At 55.3% G+C, this 14,940-nt stretch overlaps 1 protein-coding gene across 1 annotated transcript in view; it reads left to right on the plus strand.

The window, feature by feature from the left end:
* The window catches only part of LOC140425672 (NFX1-type zinc finger-containing protein 1-like), a 75,471-nt gene that overhangs the window by 31,641 nt on the left and 28,890 nt on the right, over positions 1 to 14,940 (plus strand). Inside the window, exons 9-10 of the mRNA XM_072510168.1 lie at positions 5,293 to 5,447; positions 14,257 to 14,402. Coding sequence (XP_072366269.1) covers positions 5,293 to 5,447; positions 14,257 to 14,402 — 301 coding nt within the window. The remainder of the gene's footprint in view (positions 1 to 5,292; positions 5,448 to 14,256; positions 14,403 to 14,940) is intronic.

Here is a 14,940-nt window from a genome sequence, read left to right on the forward strand (position 1 = left end):
CATAATCCTATCTTAATTTGACTAACTAATCAATACCCGTCACCTTTTTAACCTCGTTGGCTTAAACTACGAGGCATTTAGCATCCATCAACAGTCCCGATTAGACACGAACACCGAGCACTGCCTCCCCCGAGCCATTTCCTTTCCCCGTTGGACAATTCTTGACCGTCAATAAAACAATTGTTTCCCAGCTTTGATATTTAAGTAGTGAACAAAAATGTCCTCAAATATTACTCTTCGGGAAATCCACTGCTCTTTTTAAAAAATAAAAATAATAAACTCTTTCTCTGATTTTTCTCTTAGACTTTTTATTTCCAGGTTTTTATTGAGTTTAAATTCCACCACCTGCCGTGGAGGGATTTGAACCCAGGTCCCCAGATCAGGTCCCCAGATCAACCCAGGTCTCTGGCTTACTCGTCCAGCGACAATACCACTATGCCACCACCTCTCCAGAAAATCATTGGTATAGTGATGGAGGGGGTCAACAACAGCTTTATCAAGCGGCACGAAGCTGCTCACTGACGGTCAGTTTGGGTTCCGCCAGGCTCACTCAGCTCCTGATCTCATGGCAGACTTGGTTCAAACATGGACAAAAGAGCTGAAGGCCAGAGGTGAGAGTGACTGCCCTTGACATCAAGGCAGCATTTAAAAAATATATAAATTTAGAGTTCCCAATTCTTTGCTTCCAATTACGGGGCAATTTAGCGTGGCCAACCCACCTGCCCTTCACATCTTTGGGTTGTGGGGGTGAGACCCACGCAGACACGGGGAGAATGTGCAAACTCCACACGGTCAGTCACTCGGGGCTGGGATTCGAACCCGGGTCCTCGTTGCAGTGAGGCGGCAGTGCTAACCATTGCGCCACCGTGCTGCCCCCTTCAAGGCAGCATTTGACCGAGTGTGGCATCAGGGAGCCCTAGCTAAACTGGAGTCAATGGGAATCGGGGGGGAAACTCTCCGCTGGTTGGGAGTCAGACCCGGCACAAAGGAAGATGGTTGTGGTCGTCGGAGGTCAATCATCTCAACTCCAGGACATCACTGCAGGAGTTCCTCAGGGTCGTGTCCGAGGCCCAACCTTTGTTTGTTAAGATCAGATGTGGGGATGATGTTCAGCACCATTCACGACTCGTCAGACACTGACGCAGTCCATGCCCAAATGCAGCAAGACCTGGACAATATCCAGCCTTGGGGCTGTCAAGTAGCAAGTTTCATTCGTGCCACACAAGTGCCAGGCAATGACCATCTCCGACAAGAAAATCTAACCACCGCCCCATGACACTCCACTCCCCCACTCCCTGGGGGTTACCATTGAACAGGAACTGAACTGGACTAGCCATAGAAGCACTGTGGCTACCAGAGCAGGTCAAAGGCTAGGAATTTTGGGGTGAGTAACTCGCCTCCTGACTTCCCAAAACCTATCCAGGGGTGGGCATCAAATGCTGGCCTAGCCAGCAAAGCCCAAATCCCGTAAAAATGTCTCTTGTGAACAATGGCATTTCTGACAGGGGAGCACTCTGTCAGGACTGGGACTGTGGTCTGTTAGTGCTCAACTCTTTGGTGTGTGGGTTTACTCTGCACCTAACCCCGTGCTGTACCTAACCCCGTGCTGTAGCTAACCCCGTGCTGTAGCTAACCCCGTGCTGTAGCTAACCCCGTGCTGTAGCTAACCCCGTGCTGTACCTAACCCCGTGCTGTAGCTAACCCCGTGCTGTACCTAACCCCGTGCTGTACCTAACCCCGTGCTGTACCTAACCCCGTGCTGTACCTAACCCCGTGCTGTACCTAACCCCGTGCTGTACCTAGCCCCGTGCTGTACCTAACCCCGTGCTGTACCTAACCCCGTGCTGTACCTAACCCCGTGCTGTACCGAACCCCGTGCTGTACCGAACCCCGTGCTGTACCGAACCCCGTGCTGTACCGAACCCCGTGCTGTACCGAACCCCGTGCTGTACCGAACCCCGTGCTGTATCGAACCCCGTGCTGTATCTAACCCCGTGCTGTATCTAACCCCGTGCTGTATCTAACCCCGTGCTGTATCTAACCCCGTGCTGTATCTAACCCCGTGCTGTATCGAACCCCGTGCTGTATCGAACCCCGTGCTGTATCGAACCCCGTGCTGTATCGAACCCCGTGCTGCATCGAACCCCGTGCTGTATCGAACCCCGTGCTGTATCGAACCCCGTGCTGTATCGAACCCCGTGCTGTATCGAACCCCGTGCTGTATCTAACCCCGTGCTGTATCGAACCCCGTGCTGTATCGAACCCCGTGCTGTATCGAACCCCGTGCTGTATCTAACCCCGTGCTGTATCGAACCCCGTGCTGTATCGAACCCCGTGCTGTATCGAACCCCGTGCTGTATCGAACCCCGTGCTGTATCGAACCCCGTGCTGTATCTAACCCCGTGCTGTATCGAACCCCGTGCTGTATCGAACCCCGTGCTGTATCGAACCCCGTGCTGTATCGAACCCCGTGCTGTATCGAACCCCGTGCTGTATCGAACCCCGTGCTGTATCGAACCCCGTGCTGTATCGAACCCCGTGCTGTATCGAACCCCGTGCTGTATCGAACCCCGTGCTGTATCGAACCCCGTGCTGTATCGAACCCCGTGCTGTATCGAACCCCGTGCTGTACCTGTCCTGGGAGTGTTTGATGGGGACAGTGTAGAGGGAGCTTTACTCTGTATCTAACCCCGTGCTGTACCTGTCCTGGGAGTGTTTGATGGGGACAGTGTAGAGGGAGCTTTACTCTGTATCTAACCCCGTGCTGTACCTGTCCTGGGAGTGTTTGATGGGGACAGTGCAGAGGGAGCTTTACTCTGTATCTAACCCCGTGCTGTACCTGTCCTGGGAGTGTTTGATGGGGACAGTGTAGAGGGAGCTTTACTCTGTATCTAACCCCGTGCTGTACCTGTCCTGGGAGTGTTTGATCGGGACAGTGCAGAGGGAGCTTTACTCTGTATCTAACCCCGTGCTGTACCTGTCCTGGGAGTGTTTGATGGGGACAGTGTAGAGGGAGCTTTACTCTGTATCTAACCCCGTGCTGTACCTGTCCTGGGAGTGTTTGATGGGGACAGTGTAGAGGGAGCTTTACTCTGTATCTAACCCCGTGCTGTACCTGTCCTGGGAGTGTTTGATGGGGACAGTGCAGAGGGAGCTTTACTCTGTATCTAACCCCGTGCTGTACCTGTCCTGCGAGTGTTTGATGGGGACAGGGTAGAGGGAGCTTTACTCTGTATCTCACCCCGTGCTGTACCTGTCCTGGGAGTGTTTGATGGGGACAGTGTAGCGGGAGCTTTACTCTGTATCTAACCCCTGCTGTACCTGTCCTGCGAGTGTTTGATGGGGACAGTGTAGGGGGAGCTTTACTCTGTATCTAACCCCGTGCTGTACCTGTCCTGCGAGTGTTTGATGGGGACAGGGTAGAGGGAGCTTTACTCTGTATCTAACCCCGTGCTGTACCTGTCCTGGGAGTATTTGATGGGGACATGTAGCGGGAGCTTTACTCTGTATCTAACCCCGTGCTGTACCAGTCCTGCGAGTGTTTGATGGGGACAGTGTAGAGGGAGCTTTACTCTGTATCTAACCCCGTGCTGTATCTAACCCCGTGCTGTGTCGAGCCCCGTGCTGTGTCGAGCCCCGTGCTGTGTCGAGCCCCGTGCTGTGTCGAGCCCCGTGCTGTGTCGAGCCCCGTGCTGTGTCGAGCCCCGTGCTGTGTCGAGCCCCGTGCTGTGTCGAGCCCCGTGCTGTGTCGAACCCCGTGCTGCGTCGAACCCCGTGCTGCGTCGAACCCCGTGCTGCATCGAACCCCGTGCTGCATCGAACCCCGTGCTGCATCGAACCCCGTGCTGCATCGAACCCCGTGCTGTATCGAACCCCGTGCTGTATCGAACCCCGTGCTGTATCGAACCCCGTGCTGTATCGAACCCCGTGCTGTATCGAACCCCGTGCTGTATCGAACCCCGTGCTGTATCGAACCCCGTGCTGTATCGAACCCCGTGCTGTATCGAACCCCGTGCTGTATCGAACCCCGTGCTGTATCGAACCCCGTGCTGTATCGAACCCCGTGCTGTGTCGAACCCCGTGCTGTATCGAACCCCGTGCTGTATCGAACCCCGTGCTGTGTCGAACCCCGTGCTGTGTCGAACCCCGTGCTGTGTCGAACCCCGCGCTGTGTCGAACCCCGCGCTGTGTCGAACCCCGCGCTGTATCGAACCCCGCGCTGTATCGAACCCCGCGCTGTGTCGAGCCCCGCGCTGTATCGAACCCCGCGCTGTATCGAACCCCGCGCTGTATCGAACCCCGCGCTGTATCGAACCCCGCGCTGTGTCGAACCCCGCGCTGTGTCGAACCCCGCGCTGTGTCGAACCCCGCGCTGTGTCGAACCCCGCGCTGTGTCGAACCCCGCGCTGTGTCGAACCCCGCGCTGTGTCGAACCCCGCGCTGTGTCGAACCCCGCGCTGTGTCGAACCCCGCGCTGTGTCGAGCCCCGCGCTGTGTCGAGCCCCGCGCTGTGTCGAGCCCCGCGCTGTATCGAGCCCCGCGCTGTATCGAGCCCCGCGCTGTATCGAGCCCCGCGCTGTATCGAGCCCCGCGCTGTATCGAGCCCCGCGCTGTATCGAACCCCGCGCTGTGTCAAGCCCCGCGCTGTACCTGTCCTGGGAGTGTTTGATGGGGACAGTGTAGAGGGAGCTTTACTCTGTAACACCTTGCTGTACCTGTCCTGGGAGTGTTTGATGGGGACAGGGTAGAGGAAGCTTTACTCGGTATCTAACCCCGTGCTGTACCTGTCCTGGGAGTGTTTGATGGGGACAGGGTAGAGGAAGCTTTACTCGGTATCTAACCCCGTGCTGTACCTGTCCTGGGAGTGTTTGATGGGGACACTGAAGAGGGAGCTTTACTCTGTATCTAACCCCGTGCTGTACCTGTCCTGGGAGTGTTTGATGGGGACACTGTAGAGGGAGCTTTACTCTGTATCTAACCCCGTGCTGTACCTGTCCTGGGAGTGTTTGATGGGGACAGGGTAGAGGAAGCTTTACTCTGTATCTAACCCCGTGCTGTACCTGTCCTGGGAGTGTTTGATGGGGACAGGGTAGAGGAAGCTTTACTCTGTACCTAACCACGTGCTGTACCTGTCAAGTGAGTTTGATGAAATATCGCCCCTTGCTTTGCAAAACACAAACAGCAAAAGCGATTAAGCAATGACAAGAACGATAATTTTATTGATGAACATATGATGATATCTGGAGTAATAAACAAACTTGATGGCAACTGTAACCTTGTTTTTTGTTTCAGGAAATGGGTAGTGGCCTATGAGGAGAAACTCCACTCCACGATAAATGGAAGTGTGTGCTTGTACGAGAAACTGGCCCAGGATCTGTCAGAGTTAATTCTGGAAGAAAATCTGATGATCCTAGAACCAGCCGATGTTGTTGGGATGACAACCACAGGTATAACAGACTTCCAGACAGCAACTTCAAAGATTCAGATGAGTACGTGGGAGGTGATTAGTTTGTGGATGGCACGAAGGTTGGCGAGGTGGTTCATAGTGAGGAAGATGGTCTCAGGTTGCAGGAAGATTTGGTTGGGTCGGTCAGATGGGCAGGTCAGTGGCAGATGGAGTTTAACCCTGAAACGTGTGAGGTGATGCACTTTGGAAGGAGAAACATAACAAGGGAGCACTCAGTGATTGGCAGGACACTAGGAAGCACAGAGTAATCTAGAGGCGTTTGTCCACAAATCCCTGAGTGCGGGTGGACAGGCGAATAGGGTAGCCAAGAAGGCCTAAGGGACACCAGCCTTTATCAATCGTGGCATAGATTATAAGAGCAGGGAGGTTGTGTTGGAGCTGTACAGGACTTTGGTTCGGGCACAGCTGGAGCACGGTGTGCAGTTCTGGTCACCTCACTGTAGGAAGGAGGTGATTGCATTGGAGAGGGTGCAGAGGAGATTCCCCAGGATGTTGCCTGGGGTGGAGCATTTAGCTTTGAAGGGGGGCTGGATAGGCTCAGGTTATTTTCATTGGAGCAGAGAATGCTGAGGGGGGACCTGATTCAGGTGTACAAAATTGAGGTATGGACAGGGTGGATTGGGAGCAGCTGTTCCTCTTAGTTGAAGGGTCAATATCAATGGGGCACAATTTAATAATAATCATTATTAGTGTCACAAGTAGGCTTACATTAACACCGCAATGAAGTTACTGTGAAAAGCCCCTAGTCGCCACACTCCCGGCACCTGTTCGGGTACACAGAGGGAGAATTCAGAATGTCCAATTCACCTAACAGCACGTCTTTCGGGATTTGTGGGAGGAAACCGGAGCACCCGGAGGAAACACACGGAGACACGGGGGGAACGTGCCCGACAGTGACCCAAGCCGGGAATCCGGGTCCCTGGAGCTGTGAGGCCACAGTGCTAACCACTGTACTACTGCGCTGCCCTTTAAATGAGGATCAGGAGATTTAGAGAGGATTTGAGGAAAGGTTTTTTCACCCAAAGGGTGAATCTGGAATCCACTGCCTGTTCTGGGAGGGTGGTGGTACTCTAGAACGCTCTGCCTGTGCTGGGAGGGTGGTGGGAATCTGGAATCCACTGCCTTTTCTGGGAGGGAGGTGGGACTCTAGAACGTTTTGCCTGTGCTGGGAGGGTGGTGTGAATCTGGAACCCACTGCCTGTGCTGGGAGGGTGGTGGGACTCCAGAACACTCTGCCTGTGCTGGGAATCTGGAATGATCTGCCTGTGCTGGGAGGGTAGTGGGAATCTGGAACCCACTGCCTGTGTTGGGAGGGTGGTGGGACTCTAGAACACTCTGCCTGTGCTGGGAATCTGGAACCCACTGCCAGTGCTGGGAGGGTGGTGGGACTCTAGAACCCACTGCCTGTGCTGGGAGGATGCTGGGAATCTGGAACGCGCTGCCTGTGCTGGGAGCGTGCTGGGAATCTGGAATGCTCTGACTGTGCTGCGAGGGTGCTGGGAATCTGGAACCCACTCACTGCTGGGAGGGTGCTGGGAATCGGGAATGCTCTGCCTGTGCTGGGAGGGTGCTGGGAATCTGGAACCCACTGCCTGTGCTTGGAGGGTGTTGGGAGGATGCTAGGAGGGTGCTGGGAATCTGGAACCCACTCACTGCTGGGAGGGTGCTGGCAATCTGGAACGCTCTGCCTGTGCTGGGAGGGTGCTGGGAATCTGGAACGCTCTGACTGTTGGGAGGGTGCTGGGAATCTGGAACCCACTCACTGCTGGGAGGGTGCTGGGAGAGTGCTGGGAATCTGGAACCCACTGACTGTGCTGGGAATCTGGAACGCTCTGCCTGTGCTGGGAGGGTGCTGGGAATCTGGAACCCACTGACTGTGCTGGGAGGGTGCTGGGAATCTGGAACGCTCTGACTGCTGGGAGGGTGCTGGGAATCTGGAACGCACTGCCTGTGCTGGGAGGGTGCTGGGAATCTGGAACGCTCTGACTGCTGGGAGGGTGCTGGGAATCTGGAATGCTCTGCCTGTGCTGGGAGGGTGCTGGGAATCTGGAACGCTCTGCCTGTGCTGGGAGGGTGCTGGGAATCTGGAACGCTCTGCCTGTGCTTGGAGGGTGCTGGGAATCTGGAACGCTCTGCCTGTGCTGGGAATCTGGAACGCTCTGCCTGTGCTGGGAGGGTGCTGGGAATCTGGAACGCTCTGTCTGTGCTGGGAGGGTGCTGGGAATCTGGAACGCTCTGCCTGTGCTGGGAGGGTGCTGGGAATCTGGAATGCTCTGCCTGTGCTGGGAGGGTGCTGGGAATCTGGAACCCACTGACTGTGCTTGGAGGGTGCTGGGAATCTGGAACGCTCTGACTGCTGGGAGGGTGCTGGGAATCTGGAACGCTCTCCCTGTGCTGGGAGGGTGCTGGGAATCTGGAACGCTCTGCCTGTGCTGGGAGGGTGCTGGGAATCTGGAACGCTCTGCCTGTGCTGGGAGAGTGCTGGGAATCTGGAACGCTCTGCCTGTGCTGGGAGGGTGCTGGGTATCTGGAACCCACTGCCTGTGCTGGGAGAGTGCTGGGAATCTGGAACGCTCTGCCTGTGCTGGGAGGGTGCTGGGAATCTGGAACGCTCTGCCTGTGCTGGGAGGGTGCTGGGAATCTGGAACGCTCTGCCTGTGCTGGGAGGGTGCTGGAAATCTGGAACGCTCTGCCTGTGCTGGGAGGGTGCTGGGTATCTGGATCGCTCTGCCTGTGCTGGGAATCTGGAACGCTCTGCCTGTGCTGGGAGGGTGCTGGGTATCTGGAACGCTCTGCCTGTGCTGGGAGGGTGCTGGGAATCTGGAATGCTCTGCCTGTGCTGGGAGCGTGCTGGGAATCTGGAACGCTCTGCCTGTGCTGGGAGGGTGCTGGGTATCTGGATCGCTCTGCCTGTGCTGGGAGGGTGCTGGGAATCTGGAACGCTCTGCCTGTGCTGGGAGGGTGCTGGGTATCTGGAACGCTCTGCCTGTGCTGGGAGGGTGCTGGGAATCTGGAATGCTCTGCCTGTGCTGGGAGGGTGCTGGGTATCTGGAACGCTCTGCCTGTGCTGGGAGCGTGCTGGGAATCTGGATCGCTCTGCCTGTGCTGGGAGGGTGCTGGGAATCTGGAACGCTCTGCCTGTGCTGGGAGGGTGCTGGGTATCTGGAACGCTCTGCCTGTGCTGGGAGGGTGCTGGGAATCTGGAATGCTCTGCCTGTGCTGGGAGGGTGCTGGGAATCTGGAACGCTCTGACTGTGCTGGGAGGGTGCTGGGAATCTGGAACGCTCTGCCTGTGCTGGGAGGGTGCTGGGAATCTGGAACGCTCTGCCTGTGCTGGGAGGGTGCTGGGAATCTGGAACGCTCTGCCTGTGCTGGGAGGGTGCTGGGAATCTGGAACGCTCTGACTGTGCTGGGAGGGTGCTGGGAATCTGGAACGCTCTGCCTGTGCTGGGAGGGTGCTGGGAATCTGGAACGCTCTGCCTGTGCTGGGAGGGTGCTGGGAATCTGGAACGCTCTGCCTGTGCTGGGAGGGTGCTGGGAATCTGGAACGCTCTGCCTGTGCTGGGAGGGTGCTGGGAATCTGGAATGCTCTGCCTGTGCTGGGAGGGTGCTGGGAATCTGGAACGCTCTGCCTGTGCTGGGAGGGTGCTGGGAATCTGGAACGCTCTGCCTGTGCTGGGAGGGTGCTGGGAATCTGGAACGCTCTGCCTGTGCTGGGAGGGGGTAGTGGTGGAAAACCTTGGAACCTTTAAAAATGATTTGGAGGAGCGTTTGAAATGTCATCACATTCAAGGTTCTGGGCCAAATGCCAGGCAGCAGGATTAGTGCAGATGTAACGTAGGTTTGTCGCTGCAGGCTCGATGGGCCTATTCTGTATTGGGTGACTATATGACCCTTCTGGGCAGAACAATCTGGACAGCAGTAAGAGAGGATGGTGTTAAAAACAGAATTTTTCACGTTGTCAGCATGTCCCAAGCTGCTTTGTAACCCAATACTGGACTGGATTCTGTGGCAGCATTTGTCTTTGTAGCCAATCTGTACAGGGCAAGCTCCCATAAACAGCTGGCCACCCAAGAACTGTTCATATTGATGAAGTATTGGTGGCGTGTGATATTTACCATCCAGGTGAGAGGGCAAATGTGGCATCGTTTTCACATATCTGAAATTGGGGCAGTGCGGCTGTAATGACTCAATGATAATAATCGCTTATTGTCACAAGTCGGCTTCAATGAAGTTACTGTGAAAAGCCCCTAGTTGCCACATTCCGGCGCCTGTTCGGGGAGGCCGGTACAGGAATTGAACCCACGCTGCTGGCCTTGCTCTGCATCACAAGCCAGCTGTTTAGCCCAATCTGCTAAACCAGCCCCGGTGTAGACAGCGAGCTGAGTGCACTCCCGGTGTAAACAGCGAGCTGAATGCACTCCCGGTGTAGACAGCGAGCTGAGTGCACTCCCGGTGTAGACAGCGAGCTGAGTGCACTCCCGGTGTAGACAGCAAGCTGAATGCACTCCCGGTGTAGACAGCGAGTGGAGTGCACTCCCGGTGTAGACAGCGAGCTGAATGCACTCCCGGTGTAGACAGCGAGCTGAATGCACTCCCGGTGTAGACAGCGAGCTGAATGCACTCCCGGTGTAGACAGCGAGCTGAATGCACTCCCGGTGTAGACAGCGAGCTGAGTGCACTCCCGGTGTAGACAGCGAGCTGTGTGCACACAAGGTGTAGACAGCGAGCTGAATGCACTCCCGGTGTAGACAGCGAGCTGAATGCACTCCCGGTGTAGACAGCGAGCTGAGTGCACTCCCGGTGTAGACAGCGAGCTGAATGCACTCCCGGTGTAGACAGCGAGCTGAATGCACTCCCGGTGTAGACAGCGAGCTGAATGCACTCCCGGTGTAGACAGCGAGCTGAATGAACTCCCGGTGTAGACAGCGAGCTGAATGCACTCCCGGTGTAGACAGTGAGCTGAGTGCACTCCCGGTGTAGACAGCGAGCTGAGTGCACTCCCGGTGTAGACAGCGAGCTGAATGCACTCCCAGTGTAGACAGCGAGCTGAATGCACTCCCAGTGTAGACAGCGAGCTGAGTGCACTCCCGGTGTAGACAGCGAGCTGAGTGCACTCCCGGTGTAGACAGCGAGCTGAGTGCACTCCCGGTGTAGACAGCGAGCTGAATGCACTCCCGGTGTAGAGAGCGAGCTGAATGCACTCCCGGTGTAGACAGCGAGCTGAATGCACTCCCGGTGTAGACAGCGAGCTGAATGCACTCCCGGTGTAGACAGCGAGCTGAGTGCACTCCCGGTGTAGACAGCGAGCTGAGTGCACTCCCGGTGTAGACAGCGAGCTGAGTGCACTCCCGGTGTAGACAGCGAGCTGAGTGCACTCCCGGTGTAGACAGCGAGCTGAGTGCACTCCCGGTGCAGACAGCGAGCTGAATGCACTCCCGGTGTAGACAGCGAGCTGAATGCACTCTCGGTGTAGACAGCGAGCTGAGTGCACTCCCGGTGTAGACAGCAAGCTGAATGCACTCCCGGTGTAGACAGCGCGCTGAGTGCACTCCCGGTGTAGACAGCGAGCTGAATGCACTCCCGGTGTAGACAGCGAGCTGAATGCACTCTCGGTGTAGACAGCGAGCTGAATGCACTCCCGGTGTAGACAGCGAGCTGAGTGCACTCCCGGTGTAGACAGCGAGCTGAGTGCACTCCCGGTGTAGACAGCGAGCTGAGTGCACTCCCGGTGTAGACAGCGAGCTGAGTGCACTCCCGGTGTAGACAGCGAGCTGAATGCACTCCCGGTGTAGACAGGGAGCTGAGTGCACTCCCGGTGTAGACAGCGAGCTGAATGCACTCCCGGTGTAGACAGGGAGCTGAGTGCACTCCCGGTGTAGACAGCGAGCTGAATGCACTCTCGGTGTAGACAGCGAGCTGAGTGCACTCCCGGTGTAGACAGCGAGCTGAGTGCACTCCCGGTGTAGACAGCGAGCTGAGTGCACTCCCGGTGTAGACAGCGAGCTGAGTGCCCCTGGTTGTTCGGCTGTTGGTTTTGTAAATAAAGAGAATTCTGGTGAAGGGACCTCTGCCTCCCTTATTACAGCGACGTTCATGGATGGCCAACAAGTTCACTACCCTGATCCCCCCCCCGGGATCCCTTTTGCCCCAAGAGCTCATTCTTTCTTGGAATTACACAACATTGTTGCCTCAACTACTTCCTGTGGGAGTGAATTCCACAGATTCACCGCTCTCTGGGTGAAGAACTTTCTCCTCACCTCAGCAATAAAAGGTTTACCCCTTATCCTCAAACTATGACTTTGGTTCTGGGCTCCCCCCACCATCGGGAACATTCTTTCTGAATCCACCCTTCTAATCCTGGTAGAATTTTATAAGTTTCTATGAGATCCCCTCTCTCTTCTAAACTCCAATGAATATAATCCAAACTGATTTTGTCTCTCCTCATGTGACAGTCCCGCCACCCCGGGAATCAGTCTGGTAAACCTTCGCTGCACTCCCTCCATAACAAGAACATCCTTCCTCAGATAAGGACACCAAAACTTCCCACAATACTCCAGGTGTGGCCTCACCAATGCCCGATACAATTGCAGTGAAACATTCCTATACTCAAATCCTCTTGCTATGAAGGCCAACATACCATTTGCCTTCTTTACTGCCGCTGTACCTGCGCGCTGACTTTCAGCGACTGATGCACGAGGACACCAAGGTCTCGCTGAGTATTCACCTCTCTCAATTTACACCCATTCAAATAATAATCTGCCTGCCCATTTTTGCTACCGAAGCGGATAACCTCACATTTATCCACATTATACTGCATCCGCCATGCATGTGCCCACTCACTCAGCCTGTCCAAATCCCGCTGAAGCATCTCTGTATCCTCCTCACAGCTCACCCTCCCACCCAACTTTGTACCAGCTGCAAATTTGGAGATAATACATTTACTTCCCTCGTCCAAGTAATTAATATATAATGTGAACAGTTGGGGCGGTAACACAGATCCCTGCGGTATCCCACTAGTCACTGCCTGCCAATCGGAAAAAGACCCATTTATTCCAACTTTTTTGCCTCCTGCCTGCTAACCAGCTTTACGGGTTCGTAATCCCATGCACTTTAATTTCACATATTAATCTCCTTCATACCTTTTAACGTGTTTTCCTGACCTACCCCATAACTATGCCGCTCATAAATTCATAGTTTCTTTTGTTTAACTTTAAGACAGCACATAGCACAGTGGTTAGCACTGTTGCTTGACAGCTTCAGGGACCCGGGTTCGATTCCTACCTTGGGTCACTGTCTGTGTGGAGTCTGCACGTGAGTTTCCTCTAGATGCTCCGGTTTCCTCCCACAAGTCCCGAAAGACGTGCTGTTAGGTGAATTGGACATTCTGAATTCTCCCTCCGTGTACCCGAACAGGCGCCAGAATGTGGCGACGAGGGGATTTTCACCGTGACGTCATTGCAGTGCTAATGTAAGCCTACTTGTGACAAGAATAAAGATTATAGACGCTGGTTTCGGATTGAACTACATTTGTCCTTAATGGAAAATTTCACCATATTATGGTCACTCTTCCCTAAGGGTCTCTTACAATGAGATTATTAATTAGCTCTCACTCATTGCACAATTTTAGATCTAGAAGAGCCTGGCTTCTCAACATATCATACCAGAAACCCATTGCCTCTACTTTTATGGAATTTGAGTGTTAACTATGTTTATCCAATCTGTATGTGGGCTGAAACCTTTTACTGTTGTTGCATGGAAATCAGTTCCAGATTTGTACCATGCCCTACATTACCACGACAGCTTGATGGCCTGTCAACAATTGCAACTAATTGCCCCTTCTGTTTCTTCGCACCAGCCAAACCGATACTACGGGCTGGATTCTCCATTATTGAGACCATGTCCCACGTGCCGCCGTCAGAACGGTGGAGTTTTACTCCTGAAAATCCTGCAAAAAAACAAATTCCGAGCCCTGCAGGGGGCTAGCAGGGAACTGGAGTGAATCTCGCAGCTTTTGCTGCAGACACGGGCCCCCGCACGTCCGGGTCAGAGGCTGCCCATGCGCACGCGTTGCCCTCCAGCGGTCGCGCCGTGCTCCATGGCACACTGGGACCATGGAGGTAGACCCACAAAGGAGACCCCACGATTGGTCGCCTGCCCGACCCTCAAACCCCGCACATTCATTTCCCGGTCTCCCCGATCCGCCCTCCCCCGACCAGGGCGGCCGCGGACCGAGTCCGCAGCCGCCAGGCGAGCGTCCCGACCGGCAATAACAGGTTAGTTCCACCTGAGCGGGCCTCCGGCAACGGCCCCCCCCCCCCCGGCTCCACCTGAGCGGGCCTCTGGCAATGGCCCCCCGGCAGTGCGGCGTACTCCCCGGTTACGACGCCTTCCGGTGCCCGGAGAATTGCCGATCTGGCACCGGGCCCGATTACGGCATCAAACTGGATTCTGCGTCCCGGCGCCAGCCGCGATTTCGGGGTCGGGGGCTGCGGAGAATCCAGCCCTACACCTTGTTCTTCAAAGCTAAGATCCTCCATCACTAACGTACTAATCTGATCCCTTATTATACGTGCTACCCCACCTCTTTTTTTCTTCTTCCCTATCCTCTTTAGATGTCCAATATCCTTGAATATTTTGTTCCCAGCCTTGGTCACCCTGCAGCCATGTCTCAGTAATGGCAATCAGGCCAAACCCTGCTATTTATGCTGTCAGTTCCCTCACCTTGTTGCGATGCCATGTACACTCTGATGGAGTGCCGATTATTTTGCCTCCTTTTTGTCTTGCAGGAGCTGCCAAGTTCAGAGCTCTATTGCAGAAGATTAAGCCACGAATTGTAATCATGGAAGAGGCGGCTGAGGTACTAGAGGCCCATGTGTTGACCACACTGACTCCATCCTGTCAACACCTGATCATGATTGGTGATTTCAATCAGGTAAAGGCACTGTGTGCATTGGCAAGGCCCAAGAGCCAGTGGGACTTTCCCCGCGCTCTCTCACTGGGAGCCAGTGGGACTTTCCCCGCGCTCTCTCACTGGGAGACAGTGGGACTTTCCCCGCTCTCTCTCACTGGGAGTCAGTGGGACTTTCCCCGCGCTCTCTCACTGGGAGTCAGTGGGACTTTCCCCGCTCTCTCTCACTGAGAGCCAGTGGGACTTTCCCCGCTCTCTCTCACTGGGAGTCAGTGGGACTTTCCCCGCGCTCTCTCACTGGGAGCCAGTGGGACTTTCCCCGCTCTCTCTCACTGGGAGACAGTGGGACTTTCCCCGCTCTCTCTCACTGGGAGACAGTGGGAATTTCCCCGCTCTCTCTCACTGGGAGCCAGTGGGACTTTCCCCGCGCTCTCTCACTGGGAGCCAGTGGGACTTTCCCCGCGCGCTCTCACTGGGAGCCAGTGGGACTTTCCCCGCGCTCTCTCACTGGGAGCCAGTGGGACTTTCCCCGCGCTCTCTCACTGGGAGCCAGTGGGACTTT

Source organism: Scyliorhinus torazame, chromosome 6 (assembly GCF_047496885.1).
Source record: "Scyliorhinus torazame isolate Kashiwa2021f chromosome 6, sScyTor2.1, whole genome shotgun sequence".
In the NCBI taxonomy this organism is placed as follows: domain Eukaryota; kingdom Metazoa; phylum Chordata; class Chondrichthyes; order Carcharhiniformes; family Scyliorhinidae; genus Scyliorhinus; species Scyliorhinus torazame.